The sequence below is a fragment of the Falco peregrinus genome, chromosome 8, assembly GCF_023634155.1.
Source record: "Falco peregrinus isolate bFalPer1 chromosome 8, bFalPer1.pri, whole genome shotgun sequence".
NCBI lineage: Eukaryota > Metazoa > Chordata > Aves > Falconiformes > Falconidae > Falco > Falco peregrinus.
In genome coordinates this window covers 11,209,428-11,230,071 of record NC_073728.1, presented here as the reverse complement: position 1 = coordinate 11,230,071, position 20,644 = coordinate 11,209,428, and the positions used below count along the sequence as shown (strand labels likewise).

Below are 20,644 nucleotides of genomic sequence, written 5' to 3'. Positions count from 1 at the left end.
AGGAATTAGCCAAGGATTTAGAGCAGAAAGCATCATGGTGTACACAGAGTGCTTTCTGTATTAGTATTATCTCTGTGCACACAGGACAGTACTTGTTACAAATACCTGAATGAATCATCTAATGGCTGTGAATGTAGGACACTTGAGCACTAGGCTGGGGTCCTGTGCTCATGGAAACACTGCCTAGGATTCGGCTTATCTCTCAGAAGCACAGAGCTTCTAAAACTCCTTATTTCTAGAATATCTCCAGACGATGGAAAATAAAAGCTGGAAAAGCCGAAGAGCTGAAATTGCAACTGAAGAATTTCAGATGCAATGAATGAATTCGGTTTAGCTTAGGATGCTAATTTGTATTTAAAAGTTGCATCAGTCTCAGGCTGGACTTCATAACAGAGGGCACCGTTATGAGCTAGAGCATGTGCAGGCTTCTGCTCAGGGCAGTACAGGTCCCAGAGACATGCTAGTGTGAAGTCAGTATGGGTGTGATGGAAATGCTGAAGCCGTGCCTGAGCCTCCCAACTTCATAGATTTCAGTAATCCCTGGAGGAAGAAGGATGTGACGCTTCCCAGAGAGCTGGAAACTCCCCAGAAGGCTTCCCTCTTTCCTTGCCTGCAGGTCTCTGCTATTATTTCATATCAAAATATGTTTTCCTCTTCACATGGGAGGGAGAAGGCAGGCAGTGTTTCATGCAAACCCCATTCAGTGGTGCCTCTCCCAGGCAACAAGCTGCAAGGATTTAGGACTGAGATCATCCTAGAGAAACTTCAGAGATTTCCTTAGAAAGTAAATGTTCTTACTCTTAATTCTCTGACTTCAAAGCATGTCAGGAGGCTCATGATCTACCTGCTTTCTTCCTGCAAACTTTTGTCCCCGTAAAGCTGTACCGCTGGAACATTCACCTAAAGCTGTCAGTACAACGCACCCAGAGAAGGAACACGATACCCTGCCATCACATAACCCACTCTTTCTTCACTAAAACTATAATCAGAACAACTAAGATGGGAAGTACAGTATCTTTCATCCTTCTGATCTCTGAAAACGACATGAAGATCATGTAGCTCTTGTCTGTGTGTTTTCCTTCACCAAACTGCCTGGCAATCTCCCCATAAAACTCAATTTGCCAGACACAGTGAACGCAAACTACCAAAGATGTATCAATTAATTTGGCATCTATAGCTGCAGCAGCACCATAATGAGTTTGTGTAATATTAATATTCACTGCACCAAACAAGCATAAATCACACACTATCCAAAGGAAACAGAAAGACAGAATCAGACAACTGCAGATAGAGAGCTCTGACAGCATTTCAATTCTGTGTGATTCTTGCAGCTGGCATCCATCTGTACTGAACTACGCACAGCAGATGCACTATTACCTTAAAGGAGCTACTGGGTATTTTGTTTCAAATCAACATGAATCTTCTTTACTGGAATAATAGGTAATGTACCAAGAACCTGAGTGCTTCAGCAAAACAACAAACAAGTACACAGCTTTCTGTACAGAGAGGAAACAAACGTACTACAACCAGAAAAAACCTCTGCAAAGGAAAGCAAGAGTGCTAAGATACTATGGGTCTCTTCACTTGGCCCCTGGCCCCTCCAGCAACATGGTGCTGTGGCCTTCCTGCAATCCAGACATACTTGCCTCTACGGCAGTACCAGCAGTACATTTAGTGGATGCAGAATTGTTAGCAAAGCTGAGACTGAAGCTGATCAGATGCTGGACAAGTCAAAACTCTACTGGTAACCCTGTAAGGGACAGGAGTCAGTCTCCAGTGATACCAGAAAGTGCTATTATAAATCAGCTGGTTGTTCAATGGCCAAACCTTTGCCCACCTCTTCTTTTGGCCTTAAAAATGACCCCTCTGTAAAGAGGCCCCTACTATAAAGGAAAACACTACGAAGATGGAAGGGGTGCAAAAATACAGAGCTAGTCGCAAGCTTTCTGTCCCCCAGCTGCCCTCTCTGAGGTTACCTGGGTCAGACAACTTGGCTCAGAATGTGAAAACTTTTGGCAAAGGGTAAGTCCAAATTTAAGTGTTAGACTGTCGTATGATGCCAGAGAAAAATTCCCAGCAGTAGGAGTTACTGAAAGAAGGATACAGTCTTGCTATTGTCATTAAATTGAATTGCAAAGCAAAGCTCCCACTGACTTCAGTGGTACAAGATTACAGTCTCAAACCAAGATGGGAAATTGTGAGCTGCAGAGAGGAGACGTCACATCAAAAAATGTGATGGAGTCTCTTTGTGTGGCAAAAATAAAGGCACTGGGTCTCTTTCTTCAGCTCTGCTGACTTCAAGGCGATCACATGTGTGTAAGCAGCTGCAACAGTGTGGTGTAAAGTTGGGCAAAGGCTGTGAGAAAGTTACTTGAATTTAATAATAATAATAAAGATAACAATAATAACAATAATAAAAACAACAAACCGATGCTGGTGTTTGCTTTTCATAAGCATGTTGGCTGCCCAAAGAGCACATTTTAAATGATCCTTTCAGAGCATTTACTCTAGGATTTTTGGTGGAATTAATTCCCTCAGCTGTAGTGGACTCCTCTGCTCAGCTGGCACTAAAGACAGAGGGCAAAAGGAACTGTTGATAAGGGAAATACATTTTCCTGCTCATCCTTTCTCCTTTAAATATACCCCAGTGTTTCCAGAAAATACGGAATTGAGATGAATATAACAAAACTTATGGGTCTGACTCTGTTTTCTCAACCCTATGTTGGTGTAAATGGTGGTACTTCACTGTGTAAAACTAAGCTACAGCGATTTACATCAGTGTGACAGTGAGTACCTTTCAAAGGTAACTATTGTTTAGTTCTTTTCTCAGAAGTTGGCAGCAAAGGAAACTGAACCGCTCCAGAGACAGCTAGAGATTAAACTGACTTATTTCAGACCAACATCAACACTAAAAATTAACTCTTGTTGCCATAAAGAGAACATTTCTTGCATATTGCTAAATCACGCCTCATCTCCCCTTCACTGCCTTTCAAAGACACAGCAGAAAAAGTACATGAATGCAGCTTAGCCAGTGGGACGACAACCCAGCCTCTTCCAAAGTCCTCTCTAGTCTCATATTCAAAAACAGTAGGAATTTCGTTATGAATTGAGTAGATATTATTATATATTATAAAATAATATCTATTATTCTATATTTATTATTATATATTATTATATAAGATCATATTTTGTCTTCCTTATTCCAGAAAAGCACCAATTCACTCAGAAGCAGCAAAAGAACTTCAAGCAGTGTATGGTCAGGGCATGAATACTGACCTGGTTTATACACTCTTAGCTCCTTCGCCTGCCTCTTCCCTGCCTCACATGGTGTAATCAGTTCAGACCAGGGTATGAAACTGGAACTACTCTGGCTAAAAATATTTATCCAAAAGGTTTCTAAACCATGAGGAATAAACACCAATATTTCAATGGGACTTCACTTGGTGTTTAAAATGTGACTTTCCACTAAAATTAGCATTGAGAGAAAACAAACAAGCTAGTGCCTAATTACTAAATACATCTGACGTTGTGCGAATGTCCTCACATCGGTAATGTATTCACCACCTCTTAGTTTTCTGAGAAGAGGTGGCACCTAAACTGTTAAAAGGATGGAGCCAAGCGCAGGAATAGGCAGAGGTCAGAGCTGTGGGCAGGTTGCTCAGGAGTGAAAACACATTCTGGAAAGCTGAAGTCAGGTCCCCACCTGCAACAAGGCTCCTGTGGCACTGAGGCTGAAGGCATTTAGGACAGGATTCAGTTCACCAGAGCTCACACAGCAGGTCTGAGACTGCTCTGGAGCTGTCAGTAGTTAGTGGATAAAGACACTTCCAGAAAGTAACGCATTGTACTGCAAATGTCCAAGGCAGGCAGCAATGATCACCCACTGGACACACCCACTCTTCTCCAATGACAGGATGAAGTCTGGATGAAAAGCTTAGATTATATCCCTATCCTCCTGACGGTTAGAGTTATGTGAGCTGAATTCCACCTGAATACTGTGCCTCAGCTCCCCCTGTAAAATAACATTTCCTCCCCTGGCAGGGATATTACAAAGATCAACAGGCATATATCTGTGACATACTCAGTAAAAACACATGCTTGTGAAGGAGGACCATGAAAGCATCACATATAAACAGGAAAAGCGGCTGGGTCTGAAATCTGGCTCCAGACACAAAAGCAGCATTATCTATATATTCCAGCTGCTCTCACTTACATCAGTGCCAACCTGTCAAGGCAACAGGATTGCAGGGATGGGCGAATCAGAGCAATGCGCTTCCTGGCCAGGATGGTACGCAACTGAGAAACAACACTGCTTGACTTCACAAGCCTCAGCTGTGCTTTCAGGACAGGCAGTCGAGCCTTTGTTCACTCGAGGCTGAGCTATTAATTTAGAATTCACTGAGGCACAATGAACAGGGAACCCAGTGACAACATTTTTATAGTCACTCTCCTTACAATGAGAGCTTGTAATTCCCAAGGCAACTCTGGCCTGTGTTTGATTAGTGTACTTAGATCTAGACCTGTGCTTTTGTAATAACCAGCATTTTCTGTTACAGCTTGCTCTTACCCTGTTGGAATCAATTCTTGTCCTGGAGGTGTAGATGGGAGGAGGGATGTTGAAGGCTTGAGGAACAAGATACTCTTCAGCATCCATCATATCTTCCAGGTCTTCCTCATCAAGAAGGTTTTGGAAGAACTTGCTGTCATTTGGGCTTGGGAGCTTCATACGATCATCTCCCTAAACAGATTGTATTTGGAGAGGAAAACAGTCAAAATATGGATTAATTTACCAAACATGGAACTTCAGCCTTCCTCATACCCTGGCAGCCAGGCTCCAGGGACCACACATGCTGCTTTGTTTGTTCTAAAGCATCACATCCACATCATTTGTTTCATTTTTTTTACTGGGAATACGATGACAGAAAGGGAATAACTGCATAAATCAAGCAAAGTCATTTTTTGGCATTCTTGTGATTGAGCTTTTATTCTTTCTTCTTTCTTTTTCCCACACAAGCTCTGTCTCTGACCCAAGTTCTGTCAAGGCCTGATGTATTTTGTGAAATATCTCAGCTATTTAGTCTGACATGGGGGTGTGGAGGGGCAGGAATAGCATGGAATCTGCTGTGTCTGGGTGTTTGCGTTATTTTCATTTTTATTTTTAGGGACTTAGAGGCTAAACTTCCCTCTCACCCCCATGGAAAGTTCTGCAGAATTTAACAGAGCTGAAAGCAATAAAATCAAACCAGGGGACAAAAGCAGCAACAATGATACATATTTTTATTGAAATAGCATCTACAGGCAAATCTACAGGCTGTAGAGACAAATGGCACTTTGCTTGGTGTCTTTTGAAACACCACAAAAGGCAGCCCATGCCCCAAACACCTTACAGCCCCATAGAAATGATGCTAAACTGAACTGCATGGCTCAAGAACGGCTTCTCACTGATGGCTGTGCTATGGGGTACATGCAGACTGGTTTAAAAGCTCAACAGCAAGCTTGTCATTCCTGACTGCATTTGGGGGGAATGAGGAGTCACAACAGCAAAGATACCAGTGCAAATTACCCTTCTTTCTCCTCAAGAAGCACATGGCCTCTACTGTCTCCAAGGATCACTGGAGAAGCCTCAAAGGATGAAATACACACCAGACTATACAACGGGGGAGGGAAGGGCAGGGGAGAGAAAGGGAAGGAGCGGTATTTGGAATAGGAAAACATGCCTTGTCTAACAAAGTAATTTAATCAAACTGATTTTTGCAGAATCATTTGTATCAGGCTGAACTTAGAATTTAACAGTGGGGAATACTGCAAGAGAAATTCCACATTCAGCACCACAAATCCTCTGGACTAGTATTTTACTCTTGAAATATATTTTACTTCTCCTCGAGCTGAAGGAGGGTAGCATACATTCACACTGTGTAGTAATACACCATGAGTAGGCTAGCATGTCTATGTAGTGAAATGAAACACATACGGTGAGACTAGTGCTAGACCCAGAAGCAATCAGGAGATGTAAAGTGGCAGTGACTGTACTTCTGGAGGTTCTTGAGCTATGAACTCTTATGTCAGTGCGAAGTTAAGAACCAGCTGGATCTATCTCTGCCCATAATCCATGATGTGGAGCAGATAGATATAGCATGAGAGTATTGTTACCTGGATCGAACTATATTAATGCTTTCATCTCTGGTTTGATTTTTCATTTTCATTTGAACTGGTCACACACTGGGACCATTTAAGGACCTTACCAAATAGTCAGATTCGTTTTCTGTGGCTTGAGTCTGAGTTGTCATAAACATATACACAACTCTAGGCTTCTGCAGAGTGTAGGAGTGAAAGGACAAAAATTTCCATATTTGCCTGTGCTCAGGACATACACAGCTCTAGCTGGTCAACAGATATGGCTATACTGGTACTGCTCTGCTGCCATAGTGCAGTTTCATGTGATTAATGTCATGCCAGTGTGGTCTATCACAGGGACTGTGAGACACTACAGAGCCTACACAGCCTAAGGAGGACACAGAGGGAAGCTGCTCTCTAGGATGAGATGCCCCAATGCAACACAACTCCCTGTCTTCTCAGAAATCTTTATCTTTAGGCTATGAAAAGAAACTTTCTTATGATATCAGCAGTGCAGGGAAGAGTCTCTTCAGGATAATCTGCCAAGATCCAACCCAAGCAACTGCAGAACCAAGCAAGTCCTTGGTCTAAAGTAAGTCCACTCTCCACTGATGGATAAATCTTGTCCCCAGATTCAGGAGAAATTGCAAAGCACTGAGCAGCTTGCAAAGCCAGATCTTTTGTATACGTGCTCATAAATACAAGCTTAGGAAACGAATTTCAGGGGGTCTTTTTCTTTTTTTTTTTTTCTTTCTTTTATTTTTTTTCTTAGATATTGCCACTGGCCATTCTACTTCATTCTTGTACAATACTGTGGTCACTGCTTACTTAAGTTCAAGGGCACCTTGAACACAAGAGATACAAAGGCAACCCCCTTAACAGTCGGGTTTGGCAGACAGTATTCTTTTTTTTTTTCTTCCCTCCGATGCTGCAGAGTTGCTTACCTGAATTACTAGGTATCTCTGAGGGTCTCGAGCCATTCTAGAGAATTCAGCAGCCAGCTCCTTGAATTTTGGCCGACTGTCTGCATCAATCATCCAGCCTGGGGACAGATGAAAGATGACAAAGAAAACAGTTAATTGTCAAGGGAAGAAATTATTCCGTTTTTAAAAATGTTTAAGAAGTTTGACGTCCTTGATGTCCTCGAAAAGAGCAGCACAGGAGAATGGAAAACTAGAACCCTGTGGTGCACCTAAAATGGAAAACATTTGGTCTTGGCCAGAGAAGGCTAGATTGTTCCACATTGTATGGATTTTTTCTTAATTTGCTCTGAACTCCTGCTCCCCATTCCCCAAAACAGAGACAGCAACAATGTCTTGCAATTCTCTGTGTCTATCATGCCTGTTTACATTGTCAGTGCTGACCGTCTTCTATTATGGATGTGTCCAACCTCAAATATAATGAATCTGATCTCATCTGAGTCTAGTGGGTTTGTTACAAAGTTACTACTAAATACAATTTTTCTTTAACTGACCTACTGTTCCACAGTGACTTAGATTAAAAAGAGCTGTTCAACAGATCTACAGGATGACTGACCTCACATCTGCCTTTCCAGTAATTCTGCATTCATGTGTCTGCATCATTAACACAGACCTCACACAAGCCATTAGACGCTACTTTAATTGAGTAAGGGTGATTCTTTTGTCCTTCACTCTCCAGGAAACATTCATTAGAAACAACAATTCTCAATCCTTGCTAACGCTTTCTGCAAAACAAGGAAGTAGTATAGGCAGTCCCCACCAGTGACTAGTTTATCTCAGTGTCAGCTTTTTCTAATAGAAAAACCTATCAGCAGCTTCTCAAGAACATGTTCTCATTTGCTAAGAACGCTAAACAAAGCAGTCCTTATCTCCTTCATGCGGTTTAACTGAAGAAGTGACCAATGCAGGAAAAGCAAAGCTACTACAGCTTACAAAGAATTTCACACAAACATTACAGCACTAAGTCTGTACATCTAGCTGTAATCATCTCTTCCAGAATACCCAGTCTACTAGGACTTCCTTTTGTTCACTAAGATTCGCCTCGTAGTCCTTAGAAACCCTATCAGATGGAACATTTTTGCACTCGACCAACATGAACCTCTTGCACTATTCAGCCAATTTCCATACCTGCATGCACACTGCAGCTGTTTTCAGAAGATATGTTATTTACCTATTAAAGTTTTATTTTCTTTTTTTCCCCGTGGTTTTGTGTATGAAGCAAAGGGATAGAACTATATAAGATGAATGAAATCTCTGTATGTTAATCTCACTTAAATTAAGTCAGAAACACCAGAGAGATGTTCCTAATTCTTTTTAAATTAGAAGCATAGCCTTGGAGGATACTGTCACTAGTGTGGGTATCTTGGTGATAAAAGGGTAGCAAGAAACATGTGCAGACTGTTTTCCTTTTTTGCTAAAATAAAAAATATTCACAAATTATTGTACTGGACTAAGAATGATAAAAATTGATCCTCTCTGTGGCATTTCTTGTATTAATTTAATTTTACTTATTATTACTATTGCAATCACCATTCCTGTTACTAACAATAAAACAGCCACGCTTTCTTCCTTCAGTATTTGGAACCAGCATTTCTCCTCACAACCTTTACTGGCTGGGTATCCATGTACCATAATTATATTTAATACTATCTTTTTTAACATCAAAATCAATTGTCATGGAAATGACAAGGGTTTACAATAACAATCATACAATTTTGACTTCACAGCAAGAATACGAGATACCATCTGACAGTAATAAGATGCTGAGCTAACTCAACCCTTCACAGCTAAATTAATATCTTTTGCAATTGCAAAAAACGTGCATACAGTATTTAAATGGGATTTACACTATCTTTGGAAGCTTTTGTTTTGAAGCAGCCTGCCCTATTATCCGGGATTGTCAAGAGACTACAGGTGCAAGCTCTAAATCAGCGTCTCTCTTGCAATAAGCATAGGGATATTAAAAGTGATAAATACTTACACTTCACCATCACCATATAAACATCAATAGTGCAGATTGGAGGTTGAGGCAACCGCTCTCCCTTCTCCAAGAGGTCAGGGATCTCTCGAGTTGGGATTCCATCGTATGGCTTCCCACCAAAAGTCATAAGTTCCCAGATAGTGACCCCTGGACAGAAAAAAAGTGTTAATATTTGAAGACATACTATTCAGATTCCTTCACAATTTCTTACAGCATGGTATACTGGCTCATTTCTGGACTGCAATCTCTTCTTTATTACCAGTGCCTGTAAAACCACTGAAGTTTGGTCTGTCATTTCAAGAGCTTCAGAAAATGGTGAAATAGCACTTTGTGTTAAACTTCAAAAGCAACTTCTCTTATTTTTATTGGTCTAAGAAGCAGCATGATAGATCTGAGGCACAAGAGAAAGGTCTAAGAAAAATAAACGGTGGTAAAGTAAATGGATGCAATAACAAAAGAACGCATCGTGCTCTTTTATCATACCAAAAGGGAAAATGAATGGCTGATGTACTCTATTAAATGGGAAAAAACCCAGATGTTCCCTAACTTAGAGCATCAATTTCCTACAAAGGTACAGCACTGGGTAACATTATGTCATTGTCTTCGCCTTGTAAGTCATTCACAGTCACTTGTATTATTTTTTTCCTTAAATCACCTTATGGATTTGAGTTATGGTAGTGCTGGGCTACAAAACCAAGATCCTCTTTTTAAATAGCCATAGGATTTGTTTTGGCATCGGAGCTGGAAATAAAGATCATATATCATATGTAACAGAATTTGTCCCCGAAAAGTCTTAAATACTGAAAATGCTGTTCTCACACCAGTTTCTTTAACTTTTATTTTTATTGCAAAGGTCATTTTAAACACCTCTCCAGATCAGTAACCATGTTTTGCCAGCTGTCATACTAATGTGAAAAGTGATGGGCAAAATTACCTTATGTATAAAATGTATTTATTTCACCCTCATTCACCTCTGTTGATACTCAATAACTGTAACTTCTCAATTGTTTCTGGTCTTGCCCTTCCTGATCATAGATATTCTGGGCTTCCTGTCTTTAAAAGGAATTTCATAAGTGGAGGTATATTTTTTTCAAAGTGGCACAGGGCATACAGAATTTGAGAAGAAAAGTAGTTTTACATGATTGATTTAACTCTCATGTTTTCCTCAGCTGAAGAGAAGAGGACAGCTAACCAGTCACAGCAAACAGTGTCTTTTGCTGCTACCCACAGGTAAAAGTGAGTAATGAATAGAATTGTGCACCTTTTTGTTTCAAAATGATATGGCAAAGGAAACGCAAATAGGAGTCCATAGCCCTAGATACTGCTGGAAAATTCCACTTACAAAGGTACACATGATTTTATTTGTAATAGCTATACTAGATAAGCAGGCAGCATGTGGCATAACAGCTCATCTGGGTAACAGGATTAACAACAGTAATTAACTTCACACTTCTCAAATGTGACTTTTTTGGTGTGTGTGAAGTCCACATGAACTGACCCATCTAAGCAATTCCCAAGTTATCTGTGAAATAAAATGGATGCTTGTTTCAGTTAGCTTGGAGAGCTTTTCTCTTTTCTTTCTCTTGCTGTATTTGCTCTATATTACGACAAATTCCTTTTTATCTGACTGTAGGTACAGGAAGTCCTATAAGCCTGAAAATGTTTTGTGACATTCATGGCTTTTAGAGTTAAGATTTTCAAAGGACTACTGAAAATTATGACCTGCAGCTGTATTTTTATGAACCTGTGGCTGAGCCGAAAGAAGCCTTCTTCTGCTGTACTAATCAGCCAAACTGCTACCAAACCACACCTTATGATAGTCATCCCAGTAAGGATATCGTGATAATATTTTAGTGAGCAGGAAAGTAACACACAGGAGACAAGTAACAATTGCTGCTGTCCAGAGCTACACAAAAAATAAATAGTATTTTAGTGAGCAGGAAAGTAACACACAGGAGACAAGTAACAATTGCTGCTGTCCAGAGCTACACAAAAAAAAAAAGGGGGGGGGGGGGGCAGGGGGAGAAGGAAGAACAAAAATCACTGGAATTCACTCCTCTAGGGAAAGACAGTATCTTTAACATAGTAACACAACTTGGTTTAATGCTTTACAAGAGACAAATTTTTAAACTAATCACAAAAAGATTTACCATAGCTCCAAACATCACTCTGATGGGTAAATTTCCTGTAGTGTATGCACTCCAGAGCCATCCACTTAATTGGCATCTAGGGAAAGACAAGAGAAATGTAACCTTAGAAATATAATATTATAATCAATATAGATAGATCCTGTATGCAGACACCAGCTTCCTCCCTGTTTCCTTTTTCAACCGCAAGCTTAAAAAGAAGCAACGCTACCCAGCAGAGGAAATCATCGTTCCTGCTCTCTAGAATGGGGCTTTGCCTCATAAAACATACGGAGGTGAGAAACACGAACCAGCTATCTGCAGAACTCATACCACCCAAGCTTTACTGATTCAGATGTAGTGAAACAACTCAGTTATCCATCATACCTGTGTGAAGATGGAACCAACACAAAAATTATTCTAATTCTCCTAAATCTGAAATGCAGCAGAGAAGGTGAAATATAGAAGCTCTTTTGCCTCAACAGTTTGCAAAAACAGACACTGCTACCTCAATTGCTTTCTAATGAGGCTAGTTAATAATGCAGTGTCCATAATACTTCACAGTCCACATAATCATCACCAGGGTAAACAGGCAATGGGAAGAATTTACAGTGCTTAACTTCTAGCTCCCAATACTCATTAGGAACTCAGCCTTGTCAGTTCTCTATATCATTACTGCAGTGAGTAAAGTTGCTCCTGAAAGCAAGTCAGAAGTCCCAAGTTAGCCTCTGGCTGTGAATGTCCCTTCACAGGAGAGGGGAGAGCTCGCTTCTGACAGAAGGATATGTAGACAAACACAAACCTAGGTTTGGCATAAGGGTCCACCCTCTTGAGTTCATGTTAAAATGAGATTCATGGTACTTCCGATTCCTGAGCTGAGCCTGTGAGGCACAGTCTTGCAGTCCATTAATTTATAATGAACAGACACTTAACAGATTTTCACCTGGCACGGACTTGTATGGGTCGCCTCCAATTTGAAACTATGGAAGATGTACCAGAATGAGCCAGAGAGACAGGTAACTGCACACAGAATCTGAACAGATGGTGGGTGTAAAAGCAGAGGATGTGTCTCCATTGAAACCCTCATGAAAATACCTTCAATGAAGTTGAATAATGAACATAACCTATACTGTTATGGCAAAAATAGCACTTTTTAATAAAGGCTGGCTTAGCAATTGCAAAGACAGTTCATCCTCCTCCACTAAACTCTGCAGAAGTGTATTGCTTTAATTCCCACTAAATATGACTAGGTCATTCCAAACGTGAACAACTGCTGAAGGAGCAAAGCTGCATCGTTCATCCCAGGATAACTCCAGTTGAAATCAATAGGTTGAAATCAACTCAGGAGGCCCCTAGCCCAACATCAGGCTCAGAGCAGGTTCAGCTATGAGGTCAGACCAAGTTACTCAGGACTTTATCCAGTCTGGACTTGAAAACTTCCAAGGATAGAAACTGCACCACCCCCATGGGGAACCTGATCAACTGCTTGACTATCCTTATGGTGACAAAGATTTTCCTTTTATCCAGTCTGAATATGTCTTAGCATGCTCACAATACAACTTTAAGCTGCAAATGTCTTCTGGATTTCACAAGACACTTCTCTGGAACTGGGAAGTGATACATCTGACGTGTAAATCCTGCTCCAGAACTCCCAGCAGTGTGATTGGCCTCAGAAGTCCAAGACACCATCTAACAGCTGCCAGGGAACAGCTGTTTTGCAAGGACCAGCTCATTTTCTGTCATTCACTCGCTGATGGAGGGAAGAGGCAGAGGGGCTACTGAAGAGGGGATTAGAGAACTGAAGGAATCAGGGAAAACTGCCAAAACTCCACCTTCCCTGCCAGGAGGTCTTTTTACTGGGGAAATGGGAAAGCACTGGTGACTCCTTTCAAGCTCTTCACCTCATTGACTGAAATGCCAGTGTAATCCATGCAACAGCTGCCAAGGGCAGCAGCCACACAAATAAAGCAGCAGCCCATCCAGGAGAAAAGCACACACTGGCAACAGCTGTTTGTCCCAGACAAGGGCATAAGTGAGCACAGAAAAACACAGATAGCAAGTAGACAGAAAGCAAACAACGTTCAGCAAAAAGAATGACAGGAACGGCAGAATCCCTCGGGATTTTGTGACAGGTTGAAATGTGGAATTTCAAGATGTTTAGGGAGCAGCCAGCAGCAGTATGTACTTACAGCCTTTACTTACATCCTTCTGAATTTTAGAATGCATTAATCTGAAGGCATTAAAAATGAGGTGAGGCACTATATAGATGTTACGTGGTAATACTGAAAAGTAATACAGGAAAACATCTGGTTTCAAAATTATCCTCAAAGTAGCTTTTTAGTGACCTTGTGTTCAGCATGGTATTGGACACTTGGATGCAAGAAATACTATACACAGGCTCTTCCAATGGGATAGAAGAGGTGGCTCTTCACTGGGCGTATGTAAATTCCCATATGCTACAAATGCAAACATGTCCTGTGGCCTGCCTTGCTGTTTTCTGGAAAATTACTTGTCTGGGAAAATGGGACTGCAAGTTACTGAGGTCCACACTGACCAGAAAAAGGGGTTTGGCAGGAATGCCCTAGAACATCCATCACTGATGAAACACTGACTTCAGAAGTCTTCAAAAGAAGACACAAAATGGAGCATATGAACAAAGCCTAGTTCTGAATGTGAAAACTGTTCAGATAATTGTATTTCAGCAGCTGAAGAAGCTCGCTGAGTGAAAAACAGTGGCTTTTATGTGTGCTGTCACAACACAGTTCTTCTAGAAGACAGGGCTTTGCTAAGTCACTGACAGAATTTCTTGCATAGGTAATAGTCCTGTAGGGATACACTGCCCTGAAGAGTAACTTCAGGAGGTTTGTCACATTTACTTCCAGACACATTCAGTACTCACCTTCCCTCCATCAGCATTATACTCCTTTTCATCCCCTTCCAAAAGCCTGGCCAAGCCAAAGTCAGTGATCTTCACATGGTTTGGTGATTTCACCAAGACATTACGGGCTGCCAAGTCTCGGTGGACAAGTCTCCTCTCTTCCAGGTACATCATTCCCTGAAGGATAAAGAACAGCAAAATCATCTTAATGAGTTTTATATGATCTTTTAGAACTCTTCATTGGTGACATGTAAACTTTCTGGTTCCCTTATTGGTATTCACAGTAAGAACATGGCCCAGAGGGCAAAAGTTCAACACTGCCCTTGCTCTGAGCAGGAGGTGGGATTAGACAACCATAGGCTCCTTCCAATATGAATGATTCTATAAGATTCTTTAGTAATTGCCAAAGGAAAAAAAAACCAACAAAAACCCACATGGCTATCTCCTTTGCTCCGGCAAGTTTAAAATCTGGAAATGTGAGGACAGAACTATTACAGCCCTGATTTTTAAGACAGGAAATCTGAAGACCATAACAAACCCAAACAACCTAGCCAGAGCCCCACAGAAATTAGGCCAGACTGGGAAACAATCCCAGCTCTTCTGCATTCCAGACAAGTGTCTTCAATTCAGGATGAAGCTTCTTATCCATCTCCAAATGCTTTTAAGTTGGACACATATTTTCACTACCCTCAGTGGCTTAGAAGGCAAACTATGCTTTACTCCAAGTGCTGCAACCCATTTGCCTTTTCACTTTCTTAAAACTTTTGCATGTACTGTTATTATAACAAACTAGAACAATGGCCATTTTTGTTATAAGCATAGATATTCTGTTAGAAGTACTTCTGTTAACAAGCCTAAGCTGCCTAGCCTTAACCTTATTCTTACTCTGATGAGAGACTAACCATCTACCATCAGTATGGAAGTTTACTTGATGGTTTGTGACACTCAGATGAACACCAAAGCTTGATCTTATTAATTATATGACACACAAAGGATAGTCAGGCAGGGTTACAAGCCTATAATTTCATTAAAAGGTATTTATGACATTAACCATCATTATAAGAACCTACAGATGAAATTACACACTTGATAATTACCCTTAAGGTATCTCTTAATGTATTAGCTCCATATAATATATATGGTAATTTTTAAAAAGTCATTGCTGAATACCAAATAGATCATATTATCCCATAATACAGATGATAATTCAGAGAGTCACAGGTAGTGATTAAAATAACCAGATTACTCCATGTCATGGGCCAGATTTTATTCCCTTTCAGAGCATAAGAAACTGACATGTTTGTATCCCCATACATAACAGAAGGACACTGCATATGGGTAAGGCATCACCCACTGGGCCAGAATATAGCCCTTTCCTGGCAGAAAGTGGTTGTCTTAACAAAAAGCATCATGTGGAGCTCTGAACTGCTGTGGCTTTTAGATGAAAAATTTCAGAGAAAACACTGCTAAAAGGTTTGAAAATATGTGGGAGAACACTTGGCATAAATACTCTTTCGTATTTAACGTGGTAGGCTTTGCTGCAGTCAGCGTGAAGGTAGTTTGAAAGGGGACACAAACTTTGTTATAAAGTAAATGGAATTATTTCTTAAAAGCACTGCTAGTTGAAGCACACCCCCTCCTACCAATTGCAAATCAATACTTTTGGCTCTTGAACATCAGAACTGTATAAGTCTTTGAAAGCATGATGTTTTCCGACATCAAATTAAAACCTGTAGAAAAAGGACAAATAACTCTCATAGGTCTAACAATCATGAGTCACACAACAAACACACCATGAAACCAGAGGCACTGTGACTTAGCACAAGAATTGCCAACCAGAAGGAATCCAAGCAGGAAAAGACAAGAGAGTAAATAGCAATAACACTGTGCAATAGAGGAAAAGCAACCACAGAAGTGGCCCTGTAAAATTCAGATTGGGAAGCCATATAAATCCTGTGTCACATCTCTAACACCGAACAGTAACCAGGAAGGGCTTCAGGGCAGTGACAAGATTGCTCATGACAAGTACTCTGGGAAGTAGGTGGGCTATAGCAACCTCCCAGTCTCACTTCCATCCCTTCACCTGGGGGTCTTGCAGCCAGTCTGCTGAGATGTCTGCAGGTAGGTGTCAAACAACCTGTCTGGACTTGCCTCAGAAAGCCACTGAGAGAGCACCATGCCCGTGCTGTGTTGGGCTGAGCACTGCACGCAGGCTTTGCAAGCTTTGTGGAGCAGCCTCTGACCCACAATCATGCCCAGTTTTGCTGCTCTTAAGAGAGAGTGAATCTAATCTTAAAGGTGGCTTCAAGGTGCCCTTAAATATACCACAGTCATTCCTCAGACATCAAACATTACACTGATTCTTTGCAGTTCCTGAAAGTGTTACCCTTGAAGCCAGGATTGCAGTCATGTGCAGACAGGAGCCCTTGTGCTTCCCCCAAATACTTCTCTCCTGCCGCTCACCATCTCTTCCTTTACATTCCACAGCGTCAAGCACCTCTTTCCACTCTTGCATATCTCACTGAAAAAGAGCTCCTTCCCAAACAAAAAAGACTCAAGGTGCTTCTTATGTTTCCATTCTACTTAGTTTAGGAAATATTACAAATTTTTAGAAATGACCAAAAAAACTTCTAAAACATCATACATTTGAGATAACTTCCAATATCCTTATTTGGTCAAAATTTTTATAAACCTCAGAATAAGAGGGGAGAAAAGAAAGGTCCAAATCTGCAAAAATATCTTTGTGGGCAGAATCTGATGAGGACACAAGAACCTAGAGAGTTTGACGAGAGAATTCGGTTGGTATCAGAATACATTATGCCCAAATAAACCTGTCATTTTTAATAGATTAATTTGCACCTGTCAGCACTGAAATGATATGAAGATATCGCAGATTTCTTTTGGCAGAAATGAAGGAACAGAATTTCTGTCTTGTTAAAATCAGAACAGATGACCTGTACAAAGGCTTTAGTCTCCTGTCTTTAGCTAATGATGGCAGGAATGGATGGTAAGGCACCCAGAAGCATCCTTCATTGGAATAGTTAAACCATCAAACCCTTAACCATGCCTCCTTAGTCTTACTTTACTTTCTCTACATATTTGATTTCCAAGCATTTTTTAAGCATGTAGGCTAACACTTCAGGATGTTTCACTGTTTATTCTACTCATTTGTTTCCATGTATTTCAATCTCATGCTATTACTTAATAGCATCTTAGTAAGATCATGTTTTATTCAGCCTAACCTCATATTCTCTTATGAACTAGAAAGACGTGTAATCACCAACCTGAATATTGCTCCTAACCAATGCCACACTTGGATTTCTTTTCTGTGCAGAAAGAAGGTAGAAATAGCTGTCTGTGTATCATTGTACTTACAGTTTACTTCAGCTCTGTCAAGCTTCTCAGGGCTTTTTCACACCTGTGTTACCTGTGGTGCTAAAAACAACCCATGTAGGGTTGACGGCTACAAAATCCTCTGCAAGTCATGGACCTGCAGAAATGTACATCCTCTTAGGAATACCCACTGTAAACATGTTTGATTTTCCTGATATCCTATTAACAACTTTTAAAGGTGGATGGCAGAAGTGTAAGAGAAAAAGTATATATGTTTTAATAAATGGGATTATACAAGCAGAATGAAAACAATCTAAAAATGGGAATCCTACAGTATTCACTGCAACAATATTGTCTAAACAGATGCTATGCCAAGAATCATCATTTGAATGCATTTTTTTAACCTGCCAGGAAAAGTGCTCTATATGCATCTCTAATCTTTTTACGTGACAGAGAAGTACGATAAAAAAACATACTCTCTGCATTACACAGCTGCTGCCATCATCATCCACCAAGCCCATGATCAAATACTAAGAGGGCATTTTATGAGAGTTACAAGACAAAACTACAAGTAACCCTAGACTGTGACAACAGAAAGAGATCAATTTGTAAAAATGGCACTTTAAAGCCTGGTCCAAAAGACACTATGCTGTGCCGTGTGCGGTGCAATCTGTGAGGCTGGGGAAATGAATCAACTTTCAGGACATGTCCAAATTAGAGTTACACAGATCCCATATAATTATCAAAGTATAAAACATCTAGTTCTAAAGAAACCCCACACTTTAGTCTATGTATTAGAACATCTACAGTAGGAGGGGGTCTTTTATGCTGAAGCCACTGAGAGGAAAAAGTTCAGCATTAAGCCATTAAGGATCAGTTGTCCCATTATCTCTAAGCCCAAATTCAAGTCACACAAGCACAAGAATCAGCCATCACTGATACATCCTCATCACAGTCACGACAGAGGTTTCCTCACAGAGAATGTCACTAGAAATGCAATTACTGCTAGGATCCCTGAACATAAAATCACTCTCTGAATCAGCACCTAAAGCTATTAAGAAGTCAAACAGCCACTGCAAACAGCTGTAACACAGAGCTGAGAAAGTCCCTTCGGAACTTCAGGATGAGCAAGAAATACCCTTTTATCTTTCACAACTGTCCCTTACTCTCACCCAGTACCAGAGTCACGTACAAAGACAAACCTGTGCTACATGGATCTTTGCTTAGGCATACAAAGCAGTAAAACCACCTGTAGCCTGGATCCCTTCTGCCTGTGCCATTATGTAACTGTGAAAATGTAAATTCTCATTTCAGAAGCTGACACAAATGCCCTTGCCAGGACTTCAAATAGTGTTAAAGGACTTTTATCCTTGCCTACCCAATTACAGACCTGCCCTGCCCATGTGTTTATATGTTTCACACAAGGCTTAAAACAGCACCAATAGCAATGCTGATGCTGAGGGGGAGAATAGGCTTGTAATATAAGGGAGGCGGGCACGAAAGATATAAATGGCTACTAAGAGCTTAAACCCAGTAAGAATTCCCTGTTTGTCACTTTTGAGCTTTGGTAGTTTTCTATGTAACAACTAGGGGGAAAAACATCAGCAGTTTTACTAGGTGAGGTGAATCCTGCTCTGTACCCATCTGTTTACTCTCAGAGCTGGCTAGAAATAACAGACAACAAAAACTATCCTGATGAATATGCTAAAAGTTAGCCATTAAGAGCTATAGAAGAAGAAAGTCTCTCCCAGTTTTATTATGGAGTGTTTGTGGAATCTCTGGGACTACAGATAGGCAGATTTGGTATGGTCAGGTAAGCTCATGCTCTTTTCACAAGAAAAATGACAGGCCTGGAAATGAGATTACACGTGTCGGCAACAAACTGAAGTGGGACAGGAAACTTTGTGTCAAAAAATCCACGGGAGGAGAGAAGACAATGAGATGAGACAGCTTTCTGATCTTCCAAGTGCTGAAATGCAGTAGAAAGTATCAAATTAGGTTCATAAAATTTTAGGATTACCCATGCTGCAGATATATACAGAGAAGCATCATCAAAAGTGGCCTGGTGGTGGAAATAAAATTTGTGGAAATAAAGGGTGTGTTGTTTTTTTGTTTATGTTTTTGTTTTTTTAAAAAAAAAGCAAAATGAAGCTTTTCTGGAAAGTTATGGGTTTCTCTCCTGAGATCTCCAGCCTTTAAGACATGGTCATAACTTCCTGTTTTCTTACTTTACTGCCAGTGTTACTTTCTGCTGCTGTCATTTGTCTCCCAGTTCCTGAGGGCAGTTTTTGAGCACAGTCTCCATTTGTAGAGCCAAGAGTGTAAGAGCTGCAAGCACAGACTGTTTCAGACACTGTTATTTGATTCCCTTTGCTTTCCTGGACTTCAGAGACCCACCTTCCTGCTGAGGATTCATTTCAAAGGTGGCAGCTGCTGTTCAGGGAACGACCAACTCTGAATTGCACGAGCCTTGACTGAAACCTCTTTCCATTAGGTGCCTGTACCTCACTTCCAGAAAAAAAGGGTATTCATTACTCAGGACAAAATTTAAGCAGGTATGTAAGTCATTAAATGCAAAGTCCCTTTGGGATAATTACCAGAGATGAACTGAAGTGTGCCGAATCACTAAGTGAAGTATATATGTATGCCTTTGCACAATGCAATGCATAATTTTGCAAGACAATTCAAATTAAAAGCATAAGTATAAAGACTTTCACCTGCCCCAAGAACTTCAGCAATACCAGCAGACAGCAGAGGCACTATAAACACTTTTTTTCAGTGTGACTTTTTGCTGTTTTCTATAATAAATATTATTACCTCCCTAAATAGAGGGAATGTTGATCTTATCCCATCCAGAAATTAAGCGCAGCCTGCCTTTCTTCGATAATATCTTCCACCCACCAAAGCCAGCACACATGGTAGATTCATCAAACAGGTATGTGAAGGAAGAAAATTCCAAGTCCAGCTCACATCTCATGGGCATTAATCTCCAGCCTTGGAGACTGCCCTCTTTTCATCCTAATAACCTGAGGCTAGCTTAATAACAGGAATCACTACAGAAAGCCTCAAATGACCATCTTTTCCCCCACTTACCCCATGGAAAAAGTGTAATTTTACCTGGGGCTAAATATGCTTTCAAGGAAAACGAGGTGCCCTTTGTTGTCAGGAGCAACCAGAATCATCTAAGTAGCTGTTACTCCAGAGATAGCTGTGGGAGGGAAAAACTGACACT

At 40.7% G+C, this 20,644-nt stretch overlaps 1 protein-coding gene across 3 annotated transcripts in view; it reads right to left on the bottom strand.

Moving 5' to 3' along the window:
* The window catches only part of ERBB4 (erb-b2 receptor tyrosine kinase 4), a 643,185-nt gene that overhangs the window by 25,163 nt on the left and 597,378 nt on the right, over positions 1-20,644 (bottom strand). For all 3 annotated transcript variants that reach the window (XM_055812936.1, XM_055812934.1, XM_055812935.1), the window contains exons 21-25: positions 14,101-14,256; positions 11,226-11,301; positions 9,076-9,222; positions 7,059-7,156; positions 4,568-4,738 (exon numbers count right to left, since the gene is read on the bottom strand). In XM_055812936.1, coding sequence (XP_055668911.1) covers positions 4,568-4,738; positions 7,059-7,156; positions 9,076-9,222; positions 11,226-11,301; positions 14,101-14,256 — 648 coding nt within the window. The remainder of the gene's footprint in view (positions 1-4,567; positions 4,739-7,058; positions 7,157-9,075; positions 9,223-11,225; positions 11,302-14,100; positions 14,257-20,644) is intronic.